The sequence below is a fragment of the Gigantopelta aegis genome, chromosome 9 (assembly GCF_016097555.1).
Source record: "Gigantopelta aegis isolate Gae_Host chromosome 9, Gae_host_genome, whole genome shotgun sequence".
Lineage (NCBI taxonomy): Eukaryota > Metazoa > Mollusca > Gastropoda > Neomphalida > Peltospiridae > Gigantopelta > Gigantopelta aegis.
Genome location: NC_054707.1, coordinates 67,950,286 through 67,977,715, shown reverse-complemented (window position 1 = coordinate 67,977,715; position 27,430 = coordinate 67,950,286). Strand labels below are relative to the sequence as shown.

Below are 27,430 nucleotides of genomic sequence, written 5' to 3'. Positions count from 1 at the left end.
GATTGAACGAGACTACATATTTTTTTTTTAATGTCCAATTTTCATCAGCCAAATGCAAAAATAAAGTATTTTACAGTACTAAGTCTTCCAATCAATCTTTATGATTAAACCTACAAAAATACATGCTGGAATATTTTCTTGCCCTTACATACATATACTACTCAAAAGAATTTAAGGGTCAGACAATATTTTCGACATTATTTTCTGAATGTCAATTATATTAGCTAGACCATAATGTCACGCATGGTATTGTTCCATTTTGACGAAAGTGGGTCTAAGCAACCCATAAATGAATTAAAATCCACTGTCATTGACAATGTCGACTAGTTCTAATAGCGAAAACATGCTTACATTTGCACGTAAATTAGGGCGAAAGCGAAAGGTCTGCTAAGTACCCATAACTTGCTTTTTCACAAAGCGCTACATTTGCACGCTTTGCACGTGTATTCCATGTTCCCAATGCTGAATTTCCGTATAATTGGAGCTTGCATTCGTGTATGGTGCACACTCCAAATTCGACAATGGTACGACTTCAACTGACTATCGAAGATCGAGGAAGGGCTATTGCTTGGCTTCAGGATGACAATACGCAAAGAAATGTTGCTCTGAGACTTGGTGTCAGTCAGAGTGTCGTTGGCCGACTGTGGCAACGGTACCAAGCAACGAATTCTGTTCGAAATCATCCACGTTTGGGAAGACCCCAAAGCACTACAAATAGAGAGGACCGCTACATCACCACTGCACGCCGATTACGTGACAATCTGCGGACTGCGACTGGAACTTGAGTGTCTGATCAAACCATACGCAATTGTCTGAGAGCCAATAATCTACGCTGCCGTCGCCAGGCTGTTCGACCACCACTCCTACCACGTCACAGAACGGCCAGACGTCACTGGTGCATGCTTCATCTGTGGTGGCAACGTGTTCAGTGGAGTCGAGTGATGTTCACTGATGAGTCCAGGTTTAGTCTCCAGTTCAACGACGGTCGGGTTCGTGTCTACAGACGTCCTGGGGAGCGCTTCGCTGACGTTAACGTTAGACAACGTCACCGGTTCGGTGGTGGCATCTCTATCCACCACAGGACCCCCCTCTATGTGGTGGATGGCAATCTGAATGGAATCCGCTATCTGAATGAGATTATCCGGCCGTTGGTTCTCCCAGGCCTTCAGCAGATTGGCGGCAGGGCAGTTCTGCAGGATGACAATGCCAGACCCCACCGCGCCAGGGTGGTAACGGACTTTCTCAGACAACAAGGTATCGCCAGGATGGATTGGCCAGCATATTCGCCTGACTTGGCCCCAATAGAGCACGCCTGGGACGAATTAGGCAGGAGAGTTCGGGATAACCATGCCCCTCCGGCCAACCTTCATGATCTGGGTCAACTTCTTATGGCAGAGTGGCAGGCCATTCCCCAAGAGTTCTTCAGACGTCTGATCAACAGCATGAGGCAACGATGTGTCGAGTGTATTCGCGCCAGGGGTGGATTCACACACTATTAAACGAATGTTCTGTGTAAAATCCATGTTTGACAACCTTCAACTTTGACAGCATGTCATGTGACTTTCTTGTATACAGTGACGTTTATTTGTGGTTTTTTGTAAATATGGAACAATAAATATTTTGGTGTAGTTTACATCATCAATCTCTAATACACTATGAAACTTATTTGGTTATAAATTTTTGACCCTTAAATTCTTTTGAGTAGTATACAATTTTGGTAGTCAACCTCACTGAGACTTGTGTGGTGTGGAAAAACTTTGGTTTGTTTAATGATTCCACTAGAGCACATTAATTTATTAATCACTGGCTATTATATGTCAAACCTTTGGTAATTTTGACATAGTCTTGGAGAAAACCAACTACATTTTCCATTAGTAACATGATATCTTTTATATGCACCATCCCAGACAGGATGGCACATACCACAGCCTTTGATATACCAGTCGTAGAACACTGGCTTGTGTGGTGTGGAATGCAAAGGTTTTTGATAACATAATCATGTGACCAGCCATCAATGTCTGTCGTCTTCCTTTGTATCGATGTCTGCACATTACATGAAGAAATGTGGATTATTTTTTATTCCAAGTAATGTGAGGTGGGGTGGGGTGGTGCTTAATGTTTTTCTGTACAATGATTGATTGTTTTACTCAAACCAGTTCAATACCAATGGTATATGAAGCAGAAATAAAATGTTAATAACATTAAAAAAAAAAAAAAAAAATCAATTGTGGTTTCTAGTACATGATAATTTACTATTGGAATGAGTAAAAAGTAGCTCGAAATTATTTCTTTTGATTAGTTAAATTTTAAAGCCTTTTTCCTCCTCATTGTTATGATACATGTTTCAAGTTTGGAATGACAGTAATAAAAGCAAAGTTTTAAAAGAGGATTATAAAAGTTATTTATGAATGCCACCACATAAAAAGTGAGACAATAACGTCCTCAGTCACTAAAATTGAGTCGATAAAACCTAATATAAAAATAGTTTCAATTGTAAGAGATCCTAACTGGTTTCATTATAAAATTGAAATTAGTAAATAAAAGCACCAGAGTTATAAATACTTGCACAGTATAACTTATTGCTTTTGGTGTGCAGTGTACTTTCCCGAAATGCTGTTGTGACATCTGTGCCTGGTAATATTTACAATAAAATATCAACGCCCCCACTTAATTACAGACTAATTACATAGTTTTGTGGGGTGTTGACTATATCTGTTTTAGAGAGAGGCCTACACACTGTCATAGTCTACTTCAAATCTGTTTTGGATACACAGTCTTCTACTTCCAATCATAATGGCCAGAGTTTTTGTGCAGTGCTGAATCTATCTGTTTTGGATACACAGTTTGCTACTTCAAGTCACAATGGCCACTTTGCAACTTCCTGTGAACAAACATGAACATGTGATGTCTTCATTTCACAGACGGAGCCTGGTACTCGGCCAACTCTTCGTAATGCCGTCGAGTTGACAGAAGTTCCAAAGCCATCTTATCTATACCTTTCTCCAAGATGCCATCACACGAAACCAGGACATTACCAACATTTGCCTGTTAAATAAACGACACAAGATTTAAATGCAAAACATCTGACACACTGCAATGTGTACTGATAATTGTAGATTTTTCTAACAGCTCACTACAACAGAAATTGGATCTACTATGCATTAATACACATTTTGCCAGGTACACTTATAACCGAGAAATAGCCGAACATGTCCTACCATCTACTGATTTACAACAATTCAAGAACTAATAAATGTACGAGTATGGAAAACAAAGTGTTTGTTTAAAGCCGCACACATGCAGCGAAAATAAATTATAATTTGGTTAATCTACAAACCTGTAACACACTTAGATCACGTTTTTATTAAATGCAGTGAAAAAGCAGGTTTTATATTGATAAATACCATGGGAATCCCCATGTCCCAATTGCTTGAAATAATTTTGAAAGTTTGTATTCTGATGTCACCGGTAGATGTTGCTCGAAGCAACAATGCCTATGTCACGACAAATTTCACAGACTTGGGGTGCGTTCTTTTCATCTCTCCTGGACATGTTCCAACTGTTCTGTCCTGGTTGTATCCCCTCTCCAGATATCGTAAGACTTAGCAAAATTATTGGTTTTAACGGTTTGTAACGTTTTGTATTGAGATACTTACTTGTCTGAACTTTATTGTTACTGAAAATGTTCACGAACTGTGAAGAAAAATCTCACAAATGAACAACAACAAATCGGATGTTGATTGCACAAACCGTGCACGAGAAAACAAACCGAACCAAAATGATAACGGTCACGTGGTATACCAACGTCTGTGACATTGAAATGGAAATATCCCGTCTAAAAATAGATTAGACCTTGTCTGCTCAACGGTTTTTTCTCAAACGTGCGTCCGTTTTTCAGAAATACGTCAAATGCATTTTGTGGTATTATAAACACCAGGATTACCAGGATTACCAAAAAACACTTCAGGTGAATAGAAATGTATATTCTAAATAATAAACGGTAAGTAAAGTGCAATTTTATTTGTGAAAAAATGGGTTTAATAGCGAAAAACAACGCCGTAATGGTTAACAACTAGCCGTAACTAGGGTGTGTCCCTTTAAAGTTTCAAGAATAAATATTTGACTTGCAAACATGTTCTTTTTTTATAAATATTATCTCAATAAATAAAATAATATATACAGTAAGGAATTAAATTGTGAATCCGATGAAATTTGTAATAAATTGTTAGCTGGCAACAACCACTCTCTGACTGATTAAATGTGCAATGTGTAAACAAGACTAAAATAAAAACCCCACCCAAACCCAACCATTTGTAGAAATTTTATAATTAAAAGACTTTATACTTTTTAGTTTCATTTTCTTATGGAAATAATAACTGAATAGCATGTTTTAATTTATCACTGCCAGACTCTCAATAAAGAGTAAACATAAACTGAACAGAGCCAAACTTATTATTTAGTGTCCTGAATAACTATAAAACTAGATAGAAACTCTCTAATACACATTGTTTTACATTATATTGAAACTTTAATTGGGAACTAAAAAAGCTTACCAGTTGCAGAGTTGCCAAGAAGAGTCGACAGATCTCAAAGTCGTCACAACCACAGACTATCTTCCTGAACGCTATCTTTGTGTTCATTTTCAAATATTTAATCACCTTGCTTCCATATTTATGAATATCAAATGGCTCGTGGGATTCCTATTCAGCAGATCAATAAGAAAAATAGCATCATGAGTTAGATTAAATAAATGACAAAATTATGCATGCTAACTACACCATACAACCTAAAAATTATAACTTTACATTACACTCAGTCTTCATCTAAAGAAAAATGTACCCATTATGTCTACAATGAAAGTGACACTGTTTGTAAAATTAGTCCCAATCATTTCTTTCAGCCATAATTTTATTTAACAATACAATTATAAATTTTTCAGTATAACAAAAAATTTAAAATTGAACAAAAAAAAAGACCCCTGACTACTACTGAAATTGTCAGTCATATCAAAACAGACCTAAATTATTTTTATGTATGATCTTTATCTCTACAAGGCCAAGTTACATTAATAAGTGAGAACACAAAGATAAAAGTGGTCAACAATTGACAAGAGAAAACTGCCATAAAACCAAAATGGCGGACCTCTCGACAAAACAAGCAACAACAAACTTATGAAAGTACATCTTATAAATATACTAGAAACAAATTCATATAAGCCGAGTAATACGCTGTAAACAATTACAACGTAATATAAACACTATCAACAGAAAACAAATCAAGAAATACTGAGTCCAAAACATGTTGTTTTGGATAACAGGCTGGAGCAAACACAAACACGTCCAAACCGTGTAGAGCGAAGGAGAAAGAAGGAAGTGAAGGTTATGTGACTGGAACTAGAAGGTGTACATCGGAAAATGTTGTAGCCATTCGGCTGTTGAATGTTCAGACCATAAGGTGGAAAAGGTGGAAATGCCAAAGTAACAGGTCAGGATACAGTATAAAGAAATTGTTTTCTTGTTATGTTACTAAAAATTAAAGGATGTAAACAAATTCATAACAGTAACCAAATCACTTTGTAGAGCTTTCAAATGATATACTTAAGTGTACAGCTAGAAAAAATATATTAATCTTATCAACCAACAAGTTTAAAATCTGGCAAACACTTCACTGCACTTTTATTGTGCAGAAATTATCCATTCTGCACACATTGCAGGGTTATTTTTACTGTTGTTTTTATGTATTAATATTTTACCTTTATTTGTATGCATCAGTGTTGTGATGTACTTAAAAAGCCTGTTTTCAGATATATATTAAGTAGAACTTTAGGATTCTTAAATGTTGTAATATAATAATAACATATAATAGTGTATGTTTTCCTAAGAATACAACAGAACCAGACCTCATGTCGTAACTTGGGAATAATCTTCTCTTCCCACTCTGCGACACGTTGAGATAACTCCGTAACCTGGGCGTATTCTTGGGCACTGGCCATGTAGGCTTCCTGAAACAAAAATAAAATTACGTTCAAGCACCATCTGGGAACAAATCGGGTATACCTCATATTACTCCACTTATTGTTTATGCACATAATTATATAGGCCTATTGGTATAAACAAAAGGTATTACTGAAGCAGTGATTATATACATGATTCAGCCGGTGCTCCACAACTGGTGTAACCAAGGCTGTGTTTTGTACTATTCTGTCTGTGGTAATGGTATGCTGCATATAAAAGATCCCTTCCTGTTGATTGTAAAGAGTAACCCACAGCATGGCAACAGTGGGTTTCATTTCTCATCTGTGTAGTTTATTACCAAATGTCTGTGCCATGTAACCGTAATTAAAATGTGTTGAGTGCATCGTTAAATAAAATATTCCTTTTTTTTTGTTTGCTTCCTTTGATTGTCTACACTCCAGCTACCATGTTCTGTCATAGGTATATTCAGAAATGCTCACCACCCATTTACAATTCTCTTAGTACTACAGAATGTGATAAGCATTCAGTTAGCTTCTTAAATTAACAACACTAAGACTTTCATTTTTATAAAGTTCACCAATCTCTCACATACCACATGTTTCCTAACAAGGTCTTCATAACTAGTTACAAGAACATCTTTTTCAAACTCGATGTCATCTGAAATTAAAAACAGATTTATTAAACATTACAGACACATTTGTTTTTGACTTAAAGAACAAATAGATCATCACTCATAGAAATAACTAGCATTATGGTATTAATATATGACCTGATCAACATGACCAGAAATATCTGTTAATCGTACAAGGTAATGCACAAAGTGAAGGAGCATAACTCACCAAAACATTTATGTTACAGGGCATAGGTGTACGGGCTCCCATTTTTGTCGGGGTGCAGGCTGGCTTTTTCCCGAATTAAACAAACATGCCTGAATCTTGATAACAACATTTATTCATATTAGCAGTACTATCAAGCAGCTCTAAAATATAGGGTTGGAAACAAATTACTATGGATTTTTATATGGATTACAAATAATTTTGAGTGTAGAATGATGAAAATACATGGTAAAAAGGTCTCAGGTTAGCACATTTTGCCCGAATATCTCTGTAATTTTTACCCGAATTTGAGGTTTTGCCCCCCTGTCTCGTACGCCTATGTTACAGGGTCAGGCCCTAACCTTGCCAGTGAAATGAGCCTTTTTTCACCAAAAGTCTGCTCAAGTCGCCAAGTTATTAGCAGTAGTGAGAAGTCAAAGTCGCCATAATATTTTGGACCTAATCCGATTTCAAAAACAAAATCACATGTCACTTAGCACTTTGTCGCCGTATTTCAGACTGTGTTTTTACTTTGGCGCCATACTATATCCTCGACGTATGTCGCACTGTTTGCTGTGACCAGTCAAGCGTTGTTAATCCTTGGCCACATTCATTTCAGTAATGCCAGAAAATACTAATTAATACTTTCATTTCAACATATTCAACTACTTATAATATCACATTTATAATGAAACAACCAACTGTTTTGTTTAAATTTCATTGCTGGAAGTAGTACTTTATATAGAAATGTTATGATTGAACTGAGTGTATAATTTGAAATTTTTCGGATTGAATATGGAACATGGCGAAACGTTATGAAATGTACTGATAAATGTTCATTTCGCCTACTTTTATCAAACTTCTCCCTTTTGTTCTGGGAGGGAAAATTCACTTCTCCAACATTTTCAATTCTAGATTAGGACTTGCAGGGTAATAAAATATTATAAGCATATAATTAAGTATGCCAAATACTAAACTAATCCAATAAAATGTGTCGGACAAAGATAGTCATCTACATCTGAAAACCTAAATTTCGTACCACTGTTCATAATGGCAGAAATAAATGTAGTAACACTGTTGGAAACTTCATCAAGCAAAATAATTTACCTAATTGCTAGCTCTCCATCTAATACTATAAAGATGTTAATTATGGCACCAATAGACATGTTACAAAATACGACCCATGTGCTTGATAAAATAACACAGCAAGCCTGGTTGCTGGATATCTGACTGCTTTAAATACATGTGCCATGGGTGTGTCTGCAAACCTTGTGACTCGATATCCAGATTGACGGGTGGCTGTACAATCGGAAACAGGATGTGGTCACTCATCTGTCCAAGAAGGTCATCATAGGGGTCCCCAGGGTCGTCATCCAGTAACAAACCTGAAAAATAATTAAAATTAAATTTAACACAAACAGTAAGTAAATATATCATCAGCATTCAAAATGAGAAATGATGTCTTTCATAATAAATTTATTATTAGTCATTGTCAGATATACAAGACTGACAAATTTCATGTATACCTGATATGGAGTAGATCTACGTTGGAATAGTGTTTTTTCCCATCCCTAGCTATACAAGACACACCCATTCCATGACGTTAGCCCATACAGAATAAATCTGTCTTGTATAAGCTATGACATCATTGTGTTTAACATGGGGAATATATTACGTTGTTTGTAATATATGACGTCATATTAATGTGAGCTGGTTAGTTTTAGATCAATATTTTGTTATTAAAACCTTCATTATAAAAGCTATCTTGTTAATTTGAAACAAGACTCGGTAAATATGATAGTGTAGTTTATTTATGATAAAATGGTCAAATAAAGAAGTTATTTTTTCAGCCATCTTTGTTTGTGAGTGTAAAATAATGGTTTATTTATCAAGTGGATGGGAGAAAAAGACTCCATCATATGCTGTCATGTGGGACAGAAAAAGTACACCCAAGATGGTGGAAATTTCGACCCAGGATGAAAAAGTCTATTAATTCCACATCTGTACCTGTAAAGGTTCTTTTAATTTAATCTTAAATTACTATTCTAACCTGCTGCCACTGGTTCACCATCATCCAAACAGTTTTCAATCTCTTCTTCATCTTCTTCTGGTTCTATACCTTGTGAAATCTACAGGAAAACAATACCATTAAAGTTTCCTACAAATAAGGAAACTTAAAACCCATTATATTTATGATAACTATTTTATATGTTAAATATATTAAAACTAGAATTCCGTAGAATGAAATGTCTCACCTACCATACACGTATTCGATGTCACTGATACTTTTATCCATAGATGTCGATCTCAATGTGTTATTATTTTATTTTTTTAAAGGGAAATACCCTAGTTTTTAAATATTAAGGCATATTTTTTACTATTAGAGCCGTTTTTCATAACTGAAATTGTATTTTACTTAGATTTTATTGTTTAGATTATCCATTTCCATACATTAAAAGTGGTTTTGGTCATCTTGGTGTTTTTAATATCACAAAATGCATTTCTCATATTTTTAAAAAATGCATATGCATGTGAGAAGTAACAGTTATGAAGTCAAATTTTAGCCTATTTTTAGAGGATATTTCACCATTTCAAAGTCACAGACTCATGTTTCACTCCATTGTAACTTTATCTAAATGTGTTACAGGTTTATATATTAACAAAACTTAGTGTGCAGTTTCAGTCTGAAACTAGGGTCTGTCCCTTTAACCTTAAAAACAAATTTCAATAAAAACATGAATTTAATCAATTTCATTTTTTTTTAAAAATGCATTGAGATAAAACATTCACTGATGTAGTATGTAAAAAAACAAGCTAACAGTGAGAAAATGTAATACCTATATCTTACAATTTCACTTGGTAGAGGTGAGACAAAAGCCCATGGCAGAAAAAGAAAATATTCAAAAGTTAGCACAAAATACATTTTAGTTTTTCCTGTGAAATATTTACACATGCATAAAGGTTTATTATGAAACTGGATAAAAACAAACTGACAGAATCATAAGCTAAGCACAATGTTATATCATGATATTCAACAAACAAGCAATATATACAGGTTGTCATGAGAACTGTAAAATGTTACCATTAGTGTTTTTTCTTTCCTAAGCTCCGACTGTCTTCTCTTCATTTCTGGCCAGTACAACTGTTCCAGCTCAGGGAATGAAGCGACCTTCACCTTCTGCAAGTCTTTCAATCTATGCGAGTAGACTGGAAGCAGATGAAATCAAATCGTATAATAATAGTAACATCCATACAGCTAAAACAGCTATATGCACTGTTTCAATCATGGATATAAATACATCAACCATTCATCCTTAAAGTAAATTGCAAAAAAAAGGAGAGGAGATTAAACTGTTAGACAGCGTCTCTAACTATCCTAGTTCCACACAAAAGTTGTCATCTTAATTTTTGTACGACTCTGCATATATTAAAGCACAAAGGTATAACTACCACATTTTAAACATTAATTTACACAAACAAAATACTATAACAGTAATATATATTCTGCACATATACACATGAATAAACGGTAGACAAATTAAGTAAAGTAAAACAAACATGTATTCTAAAGCACATACTAGCTTCAGCGATAAATTTAGAAACGGGCTCGTCGTCTTTTATCGCTGGATGCCTCTTTCTTTTCCTCCTTGTTACAGACTCTATTTTTAGAACTTTTCCTGAAACGAAGGATAGGGATATTTGAATAATCACACAGCAGTTCAGTTTTAATTAATGACGGAACCTACAGTCACCACAAAAGCTACTCCACACACACCTAACCCCGATGGCAGGAAGAGATCTTTTATTTGCATGTTCCTATACATGGTTCATAGCCTTAAAGACCAAACAACTTTCAAAGACTTTTACCTGCCATTTTCAAAGACTTTCAAAGACTTTTACACAACAGTTAAAGACAATAGAATGCGATAAAAATACCAAATCAGTTTGTTTACATTGCTATCCATGGCAAAAAAGCTAGCTTTTTTTTCACATGCATCACAACAGATTAAACCTTGCAACTGGAAAATATCCAGTGCATGCAGCTGTAAAAGATATCATCATTGCTTTGGCTATGACTTGTGAGAATTTAAAGACTTTTATTACAATTCAAAGACTTTCAAAGACCTAAAAATCATTTTTTTAAATTCAAAGACTTTCAAGGAATAGACAGCACAGCACATACCATAACCTTTTGTATAATATTCATGGGGCACTGGAATGGACTGTAAAAAACCACAATGGGTTCACCAGCATGCAATCTACCAATTCAGAACATACCAGTCTGTGATATATCAGTGATAAAGCACAGATTTAGATGGGTACGAGTGTAGATTTGATTATTACTAGCAGGTTTGTAACTATATGCTTTGTTTGTAAACATAAGATACCTTTCTTAAATGCTTTCAATCCCTTTTCAACAGCATCGTGTGGGTCGCACTCTTTCCACGGATCAACAACCTGAGATAATATTAAAACATAAATAGAGATTATTATACGAGCTTGTGTGTTGTACTGATTTTACGAAACTCGTGTCAAGATTCTTGAGTTGCCCGAGCATGAGCGAGGGTAATACATGAATTCTGACATGAGTTTCGTAAAATCAGTACGATTCACAAGCAAATGTAATAATTTCTGCATTATCTATATTATCCATAATAGATTTTTTAATGAATAACGAAACGTTTCAAATGTAACAAGAAAGAAACGTCATTTTCCTAGATGACGTCATTTTGTAAGCGATTACACAGAGCTAAGACTGGGGAAGCCGCATTATGTTATGACATCGCTTCACCAAATTACGTCATTCGTTATGCACGTGAAATCATTGTGACATACGTGTATCGTCATACTGATTATATTTCCCTGAATATCTTGAACTATGTGGATAATAAAACAGATTCTGACAACAAAAACAGGTATGGCTATCTTTAACAATAACAGTTTGCTGTCAGTCAAATGATTTGCAAAACAATTATATCAATTCACACAAATTCCACATCAACTCAGTTTACGGTACATCCAAATATATATATTTGTTCCCCCCCCCCCCCCCCCCGATGCAATGATGCAAAAACTTACTAAATAAGAGATCATTATTGTCTGACAAAAAAATCTGTGTATTTTCAAGGATGGTAAAAAAAATTTCTAAATAAACGAATGAATGAATTAAAAGCACCCCAGCACGAAAGACACAACGGTAATATTTGAATGAATCAATAATCAATATTAAAATACGAAAGTCAAATTAAAATAGTGTAAACAGTGCACAAAAATAATCTTTTTTAAATAAGACATTGTTTAACATTTTTTTTTTTTTACAGTGAGACATAATTAATGAAACAAGTGGATATTTATCTTACTGGTTTTGGGGGCATCAGCTGAACACGCCTTCTTTCTGATTTTCTTACAAGTGGCTCTTCAATATTCTGTATGAATATGCAGATAAACAATACATTAGAAGACATTTTTAACAGTTTTATCACTGAATATGTACACTGTACTTGTGCAGTTGTTTTTGAAAACTCACGAGAATGAGAAACAAACCGTCCTCAAAACAATTAGTTAGAGGTTAAGTGCGCTTTACAAATTTTGTAACGGACAGGGCAGGATGATTTTTGCCCGAATTAAATAAAAACGACCACATCTTGATACCATTTATTTTTATTTGCATTACTACCAAAGAGCTATAGAGTTGCAAACAAAGTTAGTTTGTTTTGTTTAATGACACCATTTGAGCACATTGATTTATTAATCATCGGCTATTGGATGTCAAACATATGGTAATTTTGATACAGTCAGAGAGGAAACCTGCTACATTTTTTCATTAGTAGCAAGGAATCTTTTATATGCACCATCCCACAGACAAGACAGCACATACCACGGCCTTTGATATACCAGTTGTGGTGCACTGGCTGCAATGAGAAATAGCCCAATGGGCCCACCGACAGGGATCGATCCTAGATGGACCACGCATAAGGCGCGTACTTTACCACTGGGATACGTCCTGCCCCCTGTTGCACACAAATAACTAGGCATTTTTATATGGATTACAACTAATATTGTGAGTCAAATGAAAGAAATATAGGGTGAAAGTTTTGCCTGAACATCTCCGTCGTTTTTGTTTGTATATATACTGATCGTTCTAAGTCAAAAGACAAGGAAAGATTTAATGTCAGACAGTGGGACAGTGTATAAAAATTGTATGCACCTTTTGAAAATCTTCACAGTGATCTTCCATTTCTTCCATGTGAAATGGTTCCTGTCCACAATCATCTACTGCAGTAAAGATTTTTTTTTAAATATATACAGAATATAACATCTAGAGTCCATCCTATCTTCCAATAAATTGTTTTTTTTTATAATAACTTGATGTAATTTAATTTGACGTATGAAGAAAAATAAACACTTAAAAAAATAAAAAACCCAACTATATTTGTGTGCAATTTAGAAAACAACTGGCTCAGAAATAATTACTTGTAGTAAATTTTATAGTATAAAAAAGGCATTCCCTGTGGGATAGACTATAAAAATTTGAAAATCTGAAATGTAGTCAATGTTTGTATTTGTGCTGGGAGAGGAGGACACACTTTCTCAAATTTTACCACAAGCACAAATTTCGACTAAACATTTGTGTGGCAAGATGAACAAGGAGGAAAGGAATGTTTTTATTAACAAACAAACATGACACATTTTAATTATGATCAAAGTGATCAAAATAAAATAAGTCCTCCGAGAATTAAAAATGTGTGTAAATAATTTACGGGTTAAACAAAGCTAAATTTAGGTAACATATTTTGATTTTGTGGAACTTGCCATGACCATATAAACAATGTCCTAAATTTATTAATATATGCTAATGAAAAACTGGTTGTGTGTGAGTGACTTGCAAAAAGAACCCATTGTTACATTTTTTGAGACTTGAAAATGAAAGAAAAGATGTATACCTGACATGTCTGCAGCATGACATTCAACAGGTGGAAGGTCAACATGCACACTGCAAGCATCTTGAGATCCAACCGTCTTTTTCTGTGCTGAAAAGAAAATACCCACAAATTGTCCTGTTGCATACAACTCCATGTTTACTATACCAGAATATAATTAAATTTCCGTTACATTTATTACCACTCATAACGTCATCCCACTGGGCCAGATGTAGCAACGGGAGTTTATTCATTTCTCGATGAACGTAAAAATTACGTCGTCAGGGAACGTCATATCTGATGATGTAATTTTATATGGGCAAGTTGTTTTATTGAGTGTTATTGTTAATGGACCCTGTTGAATTTTTATATGGATGTTTATCATCACTTAAGTTTTGCATTTACCATAGTCTGATACCCAATGTATGTTTCATGCTTGGGTGTCGTTAAACATTCATTCATTCATGTTTATGGACCAAAAATAATTCAAAATAAAGTATGAACTTTTAGTGTATAGTATCATTCAAATTTAATTATAAGTATTGTCTGTTATTTTTTAAATATTCAATTGGGTATGAAAAAACCCAAACATTTTGTTTTCAAAATCTTGATTTGCGATATTTCTAGTCAATTGAAAATTGATTAGAAACTAATGTTCAATGTCTTAAAATTGTGTAGTGATCTCTGAAACATGCCTAGCTAATCACAACGCAATACTAAACAAAATGCTTCCTGAAGTAGCAAACAAATTTATGTTCTCCAACAAACAATGAACATTTAATTGATTATTACTTGATCAATGAACTGTTGATGCACACTGGTGTTTGATAACAAAATATAATGCGATTCCAATGCTAGTATTGTATTTTTAAGATGCTAACTGTATAAAAAGGTGCATGGTGTTGATGATGCCAGCAACTTGAGTGACAGCTCCAGGAGGTTGATGTGGGAGGAGTCTAGCAGCATTGTTCCAGATGGGTGCACATGACACGTGTTCATCTTGAAGTCATTTCGACTGGCCAGTATCTCGCCTGTTTTACTAAAAGACACAAAACAAAATTCATAAATCATCTAACAAAATACCGACAGAACATCAGTGACTGTAAGTTTTAAACATTGTCATATTCAAAACATAATCATCTTTAGTAGCCATTCATAATTATCAACATTTTCAAATGTACTCTAGGGAGTAGGTGCAGGGTACCCACAGAATTTTCAAATTAAAATTCCCTGTATTTTCCCTGTTGTAAAAGATTTTTCCCTGTCTGATATCCATGACTTGTTATTGTATACAATGGCCTCCTGCCACCCCGAATAGCTGCACCTTCACCTCCAAATACTATAATCAACATATTGTGACAATTTATATATGAGTGTACATTTAAACTCATTTTTTTTTCTTTCTAGTGTTGCAGTTACTGTTAATATTGTCTAGCCATAAAAACTACAAATGTTCATTGTCGTCCTTGGTGAAAACATTAAGCATTATGTTGTATTGTAAATACATGTAAAAGCTACTAATGAATATAAAGATTATGGTTTAAAAATATAACAATACTTGTATATGGATTAAGTCTGGTCTAGACTCTAACCTTCCACTCTTGATTTCTAGTGTTTTGGGTGCTATATGTAGATCATATAAACATGACATTTTCCTTGGTAGTACAATCTGATATAGTGACCAGATAATTTTTGAAACATAAACATATACCAGAAGCTATCATTCAATACAAGCCTTGAAATAAAAGTTTGGTGTACCTGACACAATGTCCTGCACCAATCAATTTGTGCCTGACATAAAAGAAATTGTACCCGTCACAAAACATTGTAAATAAAAATGAAATAAAGTAAGTTTTATGTTGTTTAATAATTGATATATTTAATTACTAAATAATCAATGCAGCAATTAAGGCAATAGTCACCAAATGATGATATTTATTATTGTTACGTACTTACGTCTATGATGCATTAATATATGTCCTTTGGTAAAGCTGTATCCTAACCAATCGCGAGCTACATGAGCGATTATTTTAGAAATCATGGTTTTCAACTGCCGTATCCTAACCGCACGCGTGCGACCTATCGCGTCGCACGCGGCAATGGAAATCAATGTTTTTTAAAATAATCGCTCGCGGCCGGTTAGGATAGGGCTTAAGAAAGCCATGAAACTGTCGTCACTATCACTTTGTGTTGAACTTTCAGATTCATGATGATCTGACTCGGACTGATCCATTTTTTTCAATGTCATCAGTGTCATGTTTGTGGTAATATTCTATATGTTTGGTTGCCGAGTGATCTTTAGTATTTGCAGATTTGTGGACCCTTTGATCCATGCGTCCGAAAAATCGTGATTATACTGCATTTCTTTTTGAAAAATTTTGCAGAGCGAACACGTAAGTGTAACCTCGCCTTTGGAGTTTTCTTCAAAATGTAGCCACAAAGAGGCATTTGTTTTAACTAAATCCTCCTTTTGCCATTTTAATTCAGTGCTAGATTTTAAGATACTACTCTGCGGGATATTCGTTTGGGAATTTTTGGTGGATGATTTAATCGGCGGCTGACCGCCGCGGATACTGGGAACAGGGACAGTTGATTTGTCATTATCGGTACCTGTCTGTTCTTTTACAGCAAATACTGAAGTTATTTTGTTCAACATCCTTTAATTATTAACCACGAGGCAATTTGAATTGCAAACTTTAAACGAAAGTACGAAAGGTCAATTACTAATATGCGTGACATCACTTTTTACAATGTAAGTTCCCGCAAAATCGAGACTATGAAAAATCCTACTAAACAGGTACGCAGACTGTATATGAACTTCATGTTGGACTGTCAAGTGCTCCGCGAACTGGTTCGAATCCCACTGGTACACATTTGTTTTTCCATTCGTAATCTTTTTCTTCTTTTTTTTAATCGATGCATTAAGTGTATTAGACTCCAAAACAGCCGGCTACAACGCGAGCTTCGGACATGGTGACTGGCGCAATCGACATTGTTACTGACAAGTTACAAATTTGTACCGGACAATGACCGTGACCGGCCGCTTATTTCAAGGCTTGCAATACTCTAATGAAAAAGACAAAGGAATCTAAAACAACAATATCTTAGGTTTATTACATTTTTATATGATTTTGTATATATATCCATGTACAACAGTGTCCGGTGTATCGGCGCACTTGGTATTTTGCTTAAGTATGCTTAGGAAGTTGTCATGTTGTCGGTGTTTTTAACAAATTAAAGTTCAATTCCTTTTTCAATGGTTAATCAAGTATCAACAGACGGTATTTATTGTTACAGGTGCAATTAAAAAAAAATTAATTAGAATTATCAATAGTTATGTCATAATTTCAAATAAATCATTCACCTGTTTTTGTGTATATATTTTGTAGGTCAGCCTTATTGATATTAAGAATTTTAAAACCAGTCTAAAAACACCTTTCCCGCATTTTTAAAATTATAGAAAACACAGACAAATGCAAACAATATAAAAGTTTTACACCTTAATTGACAGTCATTCCAGTTCACAAATTGTCACAAAAAATAAAAGCAAAATAAGATCCACGTGTGTGCACAATCTACCCGAGAAAAATAAAATCCATGTAGGCATCTTAGCCATGCATGACAATGAACATGTATGCATCTGCAGTACTGTGCCACTCAAGAAAATGATTCTGAAACTGAGCATGAGATGGGTCATATGTGATCGTTCATTTTCACAGTAATATTTTTAACAAGACAAAACAAAAAAGTACTAAAATAATTCTGGGACAATAGTGTAGCATTTATGGGCTAAAAGTGAGGTCATGGGCGGGGTCAACGATCCACATCTCCTGCACCGAATCACCAGACATGCAAATCGTTTTGGATACAAGGGGGTGCCTATAGTTATGCACCATTTTAAAATGTTTATTTACTACAGACATAAAACAAGTTGTAGCGTATTTCAGATTATGCACCACTTTATTGGTGAGAGACACATTTTATTAAGTATTTCACAATGTTCACACAGAAAATGGTCCTTGAATGCTTAGGTGCGCCGATACACCAGACAGCACTATATATACAATATAGGACTCCAAAAAATTCCCTTAAATTTTTTCAGATTCCATTATACACAAATAAAACTGTAAATAACCAGAATGAGTTATTTAATTAAAACTTGTTATTTCATTAAGTACTAGTGTTAACAGTCATTCTTTTCACTACTTTGAAATGTAAACTATTGTAACAAAACTCACTCCTTGATTCAGAATATTAAAAATATTAATTGTGTTTTCACATTGGTCAACTTCAGTAATAAAATATACAGACAAGCCATTATACCTTAACAGTGGATTATCTCCCTTAGCTCCTTCATCCAGTACCACCAAAGACATAGGAGTTTTAGGCATAGGATGAATACTCTGAAATTTTAAAAAGAAGAAAAAGATAAACAAGTTCAATCTACACATATGAGAAGGACTCTTATACAAAATATAATAAAATATACTAAAACTATATAATTTTAATGCTTCCAACATAAATCTATATATCTGTTTAATATCCATAATAGAGGTATTTCACATTCCTATTGCGCATGCGCGCGAAGAGTAACGTCCCTTGACAAAATAGACTGAAACTAGTCTATTTACAAATTGGGGGGCGTGACAGACAGGTTGTTATGGGCGACTTGAGTAGCTTCGTAGGAGACTTTTAAACTTTGGCAACTAACATGTACATATTTCGAATTAGATGGTATAATGGCCGTAGAAAACGGTCCGCTGAAATTTACAGCGGAATGGTTCAAATTAAAAAGCAGTGCAACAACTTGGACAAAGTCTCTGTGACTTTTATCCGAGGGTTTTGATAACACCAGATTAGAAGACTATCTCGTAAAAAGTATAAACAAAACATTTGACAGATTCCATAGGTTATGGCATCGACATGGGTTCGATATAAATTTAGAAGAGAGAGATGAGAGAGAGAGACAAGAGAGGAGAGAGGAGGAGAAGTCTCTGAGAGAGTATATATACACACATCACACAGGGTTTTGATCAAAACCTGTCTTAAGCGGCCACACAAGGGAGTAGATTAGAAGACTATCTCGCCAAAATAGTCTTAAACAAAACATTTGTTGTTTGTTTCTTGTTTTTGTACTGCTAATTAACAGATGTGTGCTTCATAGGACTATAAATCAACTTTTTGACATGTTGTCTCCTTCAAAAATAATGCAAATCGAATATATAAATTAACCGTTTTCCACAAGTTTGTAGAGATTTAATTCCGACTTCATGCGATGTGTTGTTATAGTAAGAGAGAGAGAGAGAGCCTGCCCCAGAGGCAATTAGATGAGAGAGATAGAGAGAGTGGAGAGAGAGAGAATGGGAGATTCCTGAGGTGAGAGAGATTTGCTGATCGAGTTGTTAAAATATCCCTTTTATATAAGAGTAAAACTTTACTGTGGCCCGCTTAATGCACAGTTTTTACACACATATATATAAAATACAGACGGACCTGTCTCCTGTACAAGCCGTCATCACTCTATAGGGAGTAGATAATCATTATTATTATTATTATTAAGGAGTGTCTGTTATTTCTTTACGTTCATCGGGGTATGAACAAAATAAATCATCCGTAAATTTTGTGAATCGGCGAAGCCGTTCTCACATAAGTTTGCGGATGATTTTTTTGTTCATACCTAGATGAACGTAAAGTAATAACAGACAATACTTATAATTAAATTTGAAACATATGAGTAATAATAACATTAAAGTTCATATATATATATATATATATATATATATTCTGTTGAGTATTGTCCGAAATATACATATATTTTCTGTATATACAAAATAGATATTTATTTTATTTTATTTACTGTTGACTACCATATCTAAGTAGAGAATACTAAACCGCCCTGTATAGGAACGTTCTGTACAGAGCTGTCCTGACTACATATATTTTTTATATATTTACACACGTTATATATTTTATTGAGTATAATCCGAAATATACATATATTTTCTTTATATACAAAATATATATTTATTTTCTTTACTGTTAATGTGTTTTCCACCATATCTAAGTATACTAGACCGCCCTGTGTAGGAACGTCCTATACAGAACCGGTAAGGTTTTGGTCCCTTATGCGTTCACTGGCTTCCCTCCTACAAAATGTGCCGAACAAACCCTCGTACTTAGAGTAACATTAAAATCGTTTTCTACGTGAAACGATTACCCACAATCGTTTCCGATATCCATTGGCTGGATATCGATGGAAGGATAACGAATTTCCCAGACATATGCGGTTGGAACAGTTAATAATTTAACAATGGTCGTGGCCTCCCATTGCTTTTGCCCCCCAATTTGCAGATAGGTCTATTTTGGCGAGATCTCGCGAAATCTCGCGGTTTGCGTCCTCGAGTAACTCCGCAACGGGCACATGCGCAGTGGAATGTGAAAGAAGTCTATTACCAAATGAAAAAAGAAACACAGAAATATTTGTTGGAAAATATTATTTCAGATGGGTCAAAAACCTCACATAATTAAATACAAAGGTTAGAGAGGTGAGGTTATAAAAGAAAAGAAATAAAAAACATGTAGTTAACAACAAAACAAATTTGTTTCCTTTATGTTTGAAAAGATATTCAACTGTTTTGTCGAACTCCCACCTTAATTAAAAATACTGATCGTACCTTATCTGCCACATCCTCTCCTTCCTTCAGTGTTATATTTCCCGCTTTCCCAATGTCATCCAGTGAAAGAAACTGTAAATGTAAGAAATTATTTCTTTCCAATACATATTTTCACACAAGGTCAAACATCTGCTAGGTAACAGTGTAATTTGATGTTTCACACATTTTAATTTCATAGCAATATGCAATAAACATTATGACCCACAGGCTTAAAAATAGCCAGTGTGCTAATTAATGTATGGTCACAAACAATAAAAATTTCATCTGTTCTTGCAGTTTTCATTATTAAACAATTAAAATTAAATAATAAATTCAGATGCTTATGTTGAGTTTTTCTTTGCTAATTAACAAAATTTTCATTTCATTTTGGCCAAATTGTAGGTCAAATTAAAAAATAAATTTTATAAGTAAACTTCAAAAGTGCACTTAAAATTATTTGAATATGTATTCTTTGTATGTTCTTTTTTCATTCACATGCTGATAAATACAACAGAAACGGTCTTGTTGTTTTTATATGATCTATAAAAGAACCTGTTCATCTTCATCATCTTCAAAATTGGCATCCACATCATTGCCATTTTCATCTACAGAAGATTGTTTTTTCGATCTGAAATTACAATTTTTTTTTTTAATTTGTCAACTGTTTTCACCTCAAATAAAACAACATGCTATATCAAAGGAAAAATTAAATGTGAATGTTTAAGACTATCTCATCTTTTAGCCTGACAAATAATTTAAACCTTTGCACAGCACAATAATCTCTGATGGTTGCTTGTGATAACTTACCTTTGTAGAAAAATGTTATTGAGTTGGTATTAAAGTCGCACGCCCTAGTTTCAGATTTTTGTTAATCTACAAAACTGTAACACACTTAGATCACGTTTTTATAAAATAGAGTGAAAAAGTAGGTTTTATATCGATAAATACCATGGGAATCCCCGTGACCCAATAACTTGAAATAATTTTGAAAGTTAGTATTCTGATGTCACTGGTAGATGTCGCTCAAAGCACAGAAATGCCTGTCACGACAAATTTCCCAGAGTGCACACAGACTTGGGGTGCGTTCCTTTCACCTCTCCTGGGCATGTTCCAACTGTTCTATCCTCTCTAGATATTGTAAGACTTATTGGTTTTAACGGTTTGTAACATTTTGTATTGAGATACTTACTTGTCTGAACTTTATTGTTAATGAAAATGTTCACGAACTGTGAAAAAAACCCTCACAAATGAACGACAAGCAAACGACAAGCAATATCTGTATTTGTCTAGTCTTTAGTGTAACTTTAATAACTGTACAGGGCATAATATTTCACATCAACTGTAATTTTGTTTGCATGTTAGTTATTCAGCTTTAAATTCATGCAAACCAAAAATCAGATACATAGGGACACTTTACCCATTCTAATATTCACTTTACCAAGTATTGAAGAACCTGTTCATTAATGATTTGCAATAATAAAATATAAAAATAAAATTAATTTGCTTAACACAGTCATTATAATATATGTTCAATGGAAGCTCTAGGTATGTGACCATAACTGAACAATCAGTTACCTACTTGGTAAAATTCACATGAACTGACTTCCGTTTGACTAAAATTTTGAAACACTATATCATACATTAGTTTGACATCATATAACTTTAATCAGTGTATTAGTTTGGTCCTTGATACTAATGAAGACTCTGAATATAAGACTCCATCATATGCGGTCATGTGGGATAGAAAAAGTACACCCTCAGTGGTGAACATTTCGACCATGCAAGCCTCGTCCCAGGTCGAACTTTTCACCACCGAATGTGTACCTTTTCTATTCCACATGACCGCATATGATGGAGTCTTTTTCTCTCATTCATTCAGTAAATAAACCATTATTTTACACGAACAGACAAAGATGGCTGAACAAGTAACTTTTTTATTTGATCATTTTGTCATAAATAAACTACACTATCGTATTTGCCGTGTTTGTTTCATGTGTTAAATAAAAGTTAACACTACAAATTAACAAGATAGCTTTTAAAATGAAGGTTTTAATAACAAAATATTAATTTAAAATGGTGTCTAATGACCTCACGTCACCACCTCACATTAATATGACGTCATATATTACCAACGACGTCATGTTAAACGCAAGCGCGTGATAGAAATTTCTTACATGGCTTTCTTCCATGGGGTAGCTCTGTCCCATATAGCTGAGGATGAGAGAAAAGTGTATCCACTTGGTGATTATTCAATATCAGTTTGGTGCCTGTGCATCACCACAAGTTAATATTAAGTTTTTCAGACTAAATCTCACATACATCCGTTTATTGTTTTAACAAAGGTTAAGTCCAGTATCTTTAATTTCCGTGTCTTGGAGTTACTCACTTCTTGTTGGCTAGCAGGTCGAGAACTTGATAAACCAAAGTGCAGAGGTACTCTACCTAAAATGACAAGATACCAAGCTGTTATTTCTATGACAAAAAAAAAACAACTAGAAAAAGAGAAAAAAGAGAAAATTACAGAAAAGGAACATGACAAGTTGGGATTGGATGACAAAAAAAGACATGATCAGTGTAGATGGTTGTTTCCAGATATTGTATAACTATCTTCCAAAATAAAAGCATCCAAGCAAAGTTATATTTCATATACTTGTATATTCAATGTTGTCATAATAAAATTCAGACAAAATGTAACTACCGGAAAACAAAAATATCCAAGCGAAGCTATGATTCATATACAATCATGTATGTATATTCATTGTTGCCATAATAAAATGCAGCCAAAATGTAATTACCGAAAAATTAAAATTGCTCAAAATGTATCCAGTATGACCATGTGGGACCTGAACAGTCATTTGTGAATTATTTTATGTGTTACATTTTATAATAGTAAAATTTGCTCCACACATATCCACAGAACTATTACCACTAACCTTTCGACTGTACACGCAGGCTGATCCCTGTATCAATAGGGCCGCCTCAGCAAAGTTCATGGTCGTAGCCCCTCCATCAAATGTTATAGCAACTGACTCCAGCTAAAACATTCAAAAAGATACTCTAAATACTAATATATACACTGCAACAGTATCAGGCACCAGTAGACAAAATACATGTTCCATCAAATACTACTAAGTACTTATGAATTTATCAAAGTGTATGTATGTGTGTGTTGTGGAGGGGGGTGGGGGAATAATTTTTTAAATATATAGTGTTATTACCCACCACCTAAAAGGTATATTATAAATTTTATTTCAACCAAGTACAAAAAGACATGTAGGCATGCACTGAGGAAAGCATGTCATGTCTAAGAATAGAAATGTTCTATCTCTTGGTTTTTTGTTGTTTTTAATGAGTATATGGTATTTTTCAGATACGGAATAAAATTTTCTGTCTTCCACCAGCAATATTGTGTGTGTCTCAGAGAGATAGATGTACATGTATATATTATAACTAGTATAAATGTGATAGAAATAAGTAGAATTTTTAACTAGTCCAATGGACAAATACATCTAGAAATTTTCTTGTTCGACAATATTTTCACTTGTCCAAATAAATGGTTTGTTTCATTCAAGGACAAGGACAATGTTTTTAATTGCTTAAAATGAAACTGCATTGAACATTTTCACTTGTCCGAATAGATTTTCTTTTGTCAGGACAAACGGACAAGTCCTTATTTCGAATTGTGGATGTATACAACACAATCTTCACCTTTGATACCAATGACCAAAATACCACTTTTCAAAGGGACTAAATGGATGGATAAATTAATTTAATATTTACTACTTGTTTTACAAATACAGTATTGGCACTCAAACCTCATCTAAATACTCGTCGAGGTAGCTAGCTATATCTATGTCCCAGTTCTTGGAAAGATCTCTGATTGGCTGCAGCAAATGGGCAAACCTCTGCTCAGCATCACTCTTAGAGCTATTACCAACCACCATTTTACTGCAATAGAAAAAATGTATGTATTATGAATGTACTAAAAAAAATTATCTCGATATCATACACGTTATGTATGGTTGTGGTCTATTACAAGTTGGTACTGAATGTTAGAAATATTTCTGTTCTGTAGTTTCACATTACAATTTGATATACCTTGTTGGCGACCAGCCATACCAGGACATATATACATGATGTAGATTGCAAATGTTATATGCATTAACATATAAAACAGATCTGTTTTAATCTCAAATTTGTTTCAACATAAACCAGTAGGGGTGCACGATCGATACACCTACCTCACGATATGATACATATTACGATACACAGCCCACAATACGATTACTCTATAATTATAAACCAGGCCTTCGATCACCATAAAACAAGAAGCTGAAGCATAGGCGAAGTGATTTAAAAATAAGAAATCAACCTGATAAAAGTAAAACACTAATAAAACAGTAGAAATACCACATCATTGACATATTGACAAAAGCAAAATGTCTAACATTTGGGAATTTTGTCATAGTTTTAGAGAGGAAACCCCCACTACATTTTTCCATTATCAGCAAGGGATCTTTTATATGCACCATCCCGCACATACCACAGCCTTTTTATAACTAACATTTAATATTTTATTTTCAATGTCTAACATTCCAAAGTTTAATGTTAAACACATCCTACAATTTAAATGCTATTTTTTACTTTTGTTCACTGGTGGGTTGCTTCATTCAGTAAGTCAGCTCTATGAATTACAATTTTTTTATTTTATTATTATTTTAGGGCTGCCAATTTTTAAGTACTGAGCCTCTAAGCTACTACTAGATTTGATAAAATACATGAAGTAGCCCGGCCAGTAAGCTGGGTTGTACATGCGAAAAGTTACTGTCAAGGCCTGGTTTATAGGGGTGTCACAATATACCAATGCATTGCGATGCTACTGCTGACAATACAATACACGATATCCTTGCTTGTTAATTCTGTATTCATTTACCAACACCAATTTATACTGATATTGACAAGCTCCGACAAACAGTCATCGGAGGAAACCTGTACATCCCCCATATATACCACCATCCCACAGACAGAATAGCATATACCACGGCCTTTGATATACCAGTCATGGTGCACTGGCTGGAACAAGAAATAGCCTAATGGGCTCACCACGGGGATCGATCCCAAACTGACCGTGCATCAAGCAAGCGCTTCACCACTGGGCTACGTCCCGCCCCCTACATACATGCCAGGTCTGCCCACTGTTTCATCCACGTAAGTGGGATCGACCGCGTAACTTGTGCTAAGTTAAAGAGCATCCTTTTATGCATTTTTCAATAGCTCAGAAGGTATCGTGGCAAGTCTGCAATTTGCGGGTGATTTGGTGCCATAGGTTCGAGTCCCAGACAATTTGTGAGGCCAGAAAGGATTTAATTATTCCCTGCACCAGTGTGTTAATATACACGTATGTAACAGTCACCCTCGACATACATACACTATATATATACTGATGGAAAGAAATAAAGGATCACACAGATATCAACAAGAAATAATGACTGCATCAAAAATCAATTGATGTTGTCCAAAGTTGACTGGGAACATATAGGCAGCACATTCAACACTACAGACATTCAGTCCCACATTACAACTTGGTATGAAATACAGACATTATTACGCTAGTTGTGAATTATATTTAGTCTACAATTTGATGTGTTCTCTTATTTCTTTCCATCAGTATATATTCATACATCAATGCATACATACATATTGGAAGACTGAGATAAATAGTTTTGAGAAATATCTATTCATATTACTGTTATCAAGTGATTTAAGAATTCACGATACTATTGCAATAGTACTATCACAACTGCGATACTATCACAATAGTATTATAACAATAGCAATACTGACCGCAATAGTCATCTCTAATATAAAGGTGATTGACGGCAAACATAGGATAGTTGTCGTATTAGTGCGGGAATCTTTGACAACTCTTTGGTGGGCAGCGATTGAAAGAAAATTACATAGAGATGATAGCTTGGTCTCTGACAGTAATGAGATCGTATAACCTTCCAAATGTCCGTCTAGTTCTCTTATAGCCCGAGTACTCTGACTGTAAGAGAGCTAGACGGACATCTGGACAGTTATACGCTCTCATTACAGTCAGAGACCAACCTATGTATTTTTTGGGCAATTCCTGACAACCAAAAAGTTGGCAAAGATTCCCGCTCTAATACCACACCAATCCTATGTTTGACGTCAAATACCGTTACATCAATCATTTTCGAGTTAACTGATAAAAAAAAATCCACATATTAATCACTAATACACATGTATACTACAGAAAGAAATCAGACAGCATCCACATTCAGCTACGCTTCGTGACATTCCGTCGCCATAATTACAAAGCTCGGCGATCTATTTCGAGACATAAATCACGTGATCGCCCACTGGGCGATTCCGCCTTGTGCAGCAGTTAGTAAGAGTTACAGGGGCCATCTCATACTCAGGCTAGTTCTCTTACAATCAGAGTAGGCTACTCAGCCTACTCAGCTACTCACTAGGCTACTGGGCTTCATTCATTTCATATATTTTATTTCTTTTTCAACTTATTTTCGTGCTTATATCCAATTAAGGTTCAAGCACGCTGTCCTGGGCACACACCTCAGCTATCTGGTCTGTCTGTCTAGGACACTGGGTTAGTTGTTAGTTGGTTAGTGATTAGTGAGAGAGAAGAGCGTGTAGTGGCCTTACACCTACCCATTGAGCCCTTAAAAACTCGCTCTGGGTTGGAGCCGGTACCGGGCTGCGAACGCTGTACCTACCAGCCTGTAGTCCGATGGCTTAACCACTGCGCCACCGAGGCCGGTGCTACTCAGCCTACTCAGCTACTGGGCTAACATTTTCTCTTCTTCGTTCTTGATCATGAAATTGTCAATGTTATTGCAAAAACAGAATAAACTGGATTTGAATCCGTTAAAAAATATCTATGAACATTTCACTTTACTCACATGCTTGCTGGATTCAAAACAAAAACTAATTACAATGATTAATTAAGCATAACAAATTCATTTTTCTTTTTTAAAAACATAAACACAAAACAAGCGGACACGGAAGTTAGATTCATAGTCTCG

General features: G+C 34.7%; 1 protein-coding gene across 1 annotated transcript; it reads right to left on the bottom strand.

Annotated features, from left to right (window-relative positions):
• Positions 1-1,595: 1,595 nt before the first annotated feature.
• On the bottom strand, positions 1,596-27,430 carry LOC121381353 (condensin-2 complex subunit H2-like). Its single transcript, XM_041510634.1, has 20 exons — positions 27,308-27,430; positions 24,179-24,311; positions 23,297-23,398; positions 22,750-22,805; positions 20,916-20,991; positions 20,385-20,456; positions 18,034-18,113; positions 14,592-14,749; positions 13,735-13,821; positions 12,999-13,066; positions 12,151-12,216; positions 11,179-11,248; positions 10,369-10,467; positions 9,873-9,997; positions 8,841-8,919; positions 8,059-8,175; positions 6,568-6,632; positions 5,900-6,001; positions 4,554-4,700; positions 1,596-3,045 (listed from the first exon to the last, which is right to left on the bottom strand). The coding sequence occupies exons 2-20, from the start codon at positions 24,305-24,307 to the stop codon at positions 2,911-2,913; spliced, it is 1,833 nt and encodes a 610-aa protein (XP_041366568.1). The 5' UTR covers positions 24,308-24,311; positions 27,308-27,430; the 3' UTR covers positions 1,596-2,910.

Coding starts and splice junctions, on each gene's coding strand:
- LOC121381353 (XM_041510634.1), bottom strand. CDS start 24,307: ATGGTGGTTGGTAATAGCTCTAAGAGTGATGCTGAGCAGAGGTTTGCC. Junction 20,992..22,749: donor GACCTGCTAGCCAACAAGAA/GTGAGTAACTCC, acceptor TTGTAATTTCAG/ATCGAAAAAACAATCTTCTG. Junction 13,067..13,734: donor TCATGCTGCAGACATGTCAG/GTATACATCTTT, acceptor TCTTTACTGCAG/TAGATGATTGTGGACAGGAA.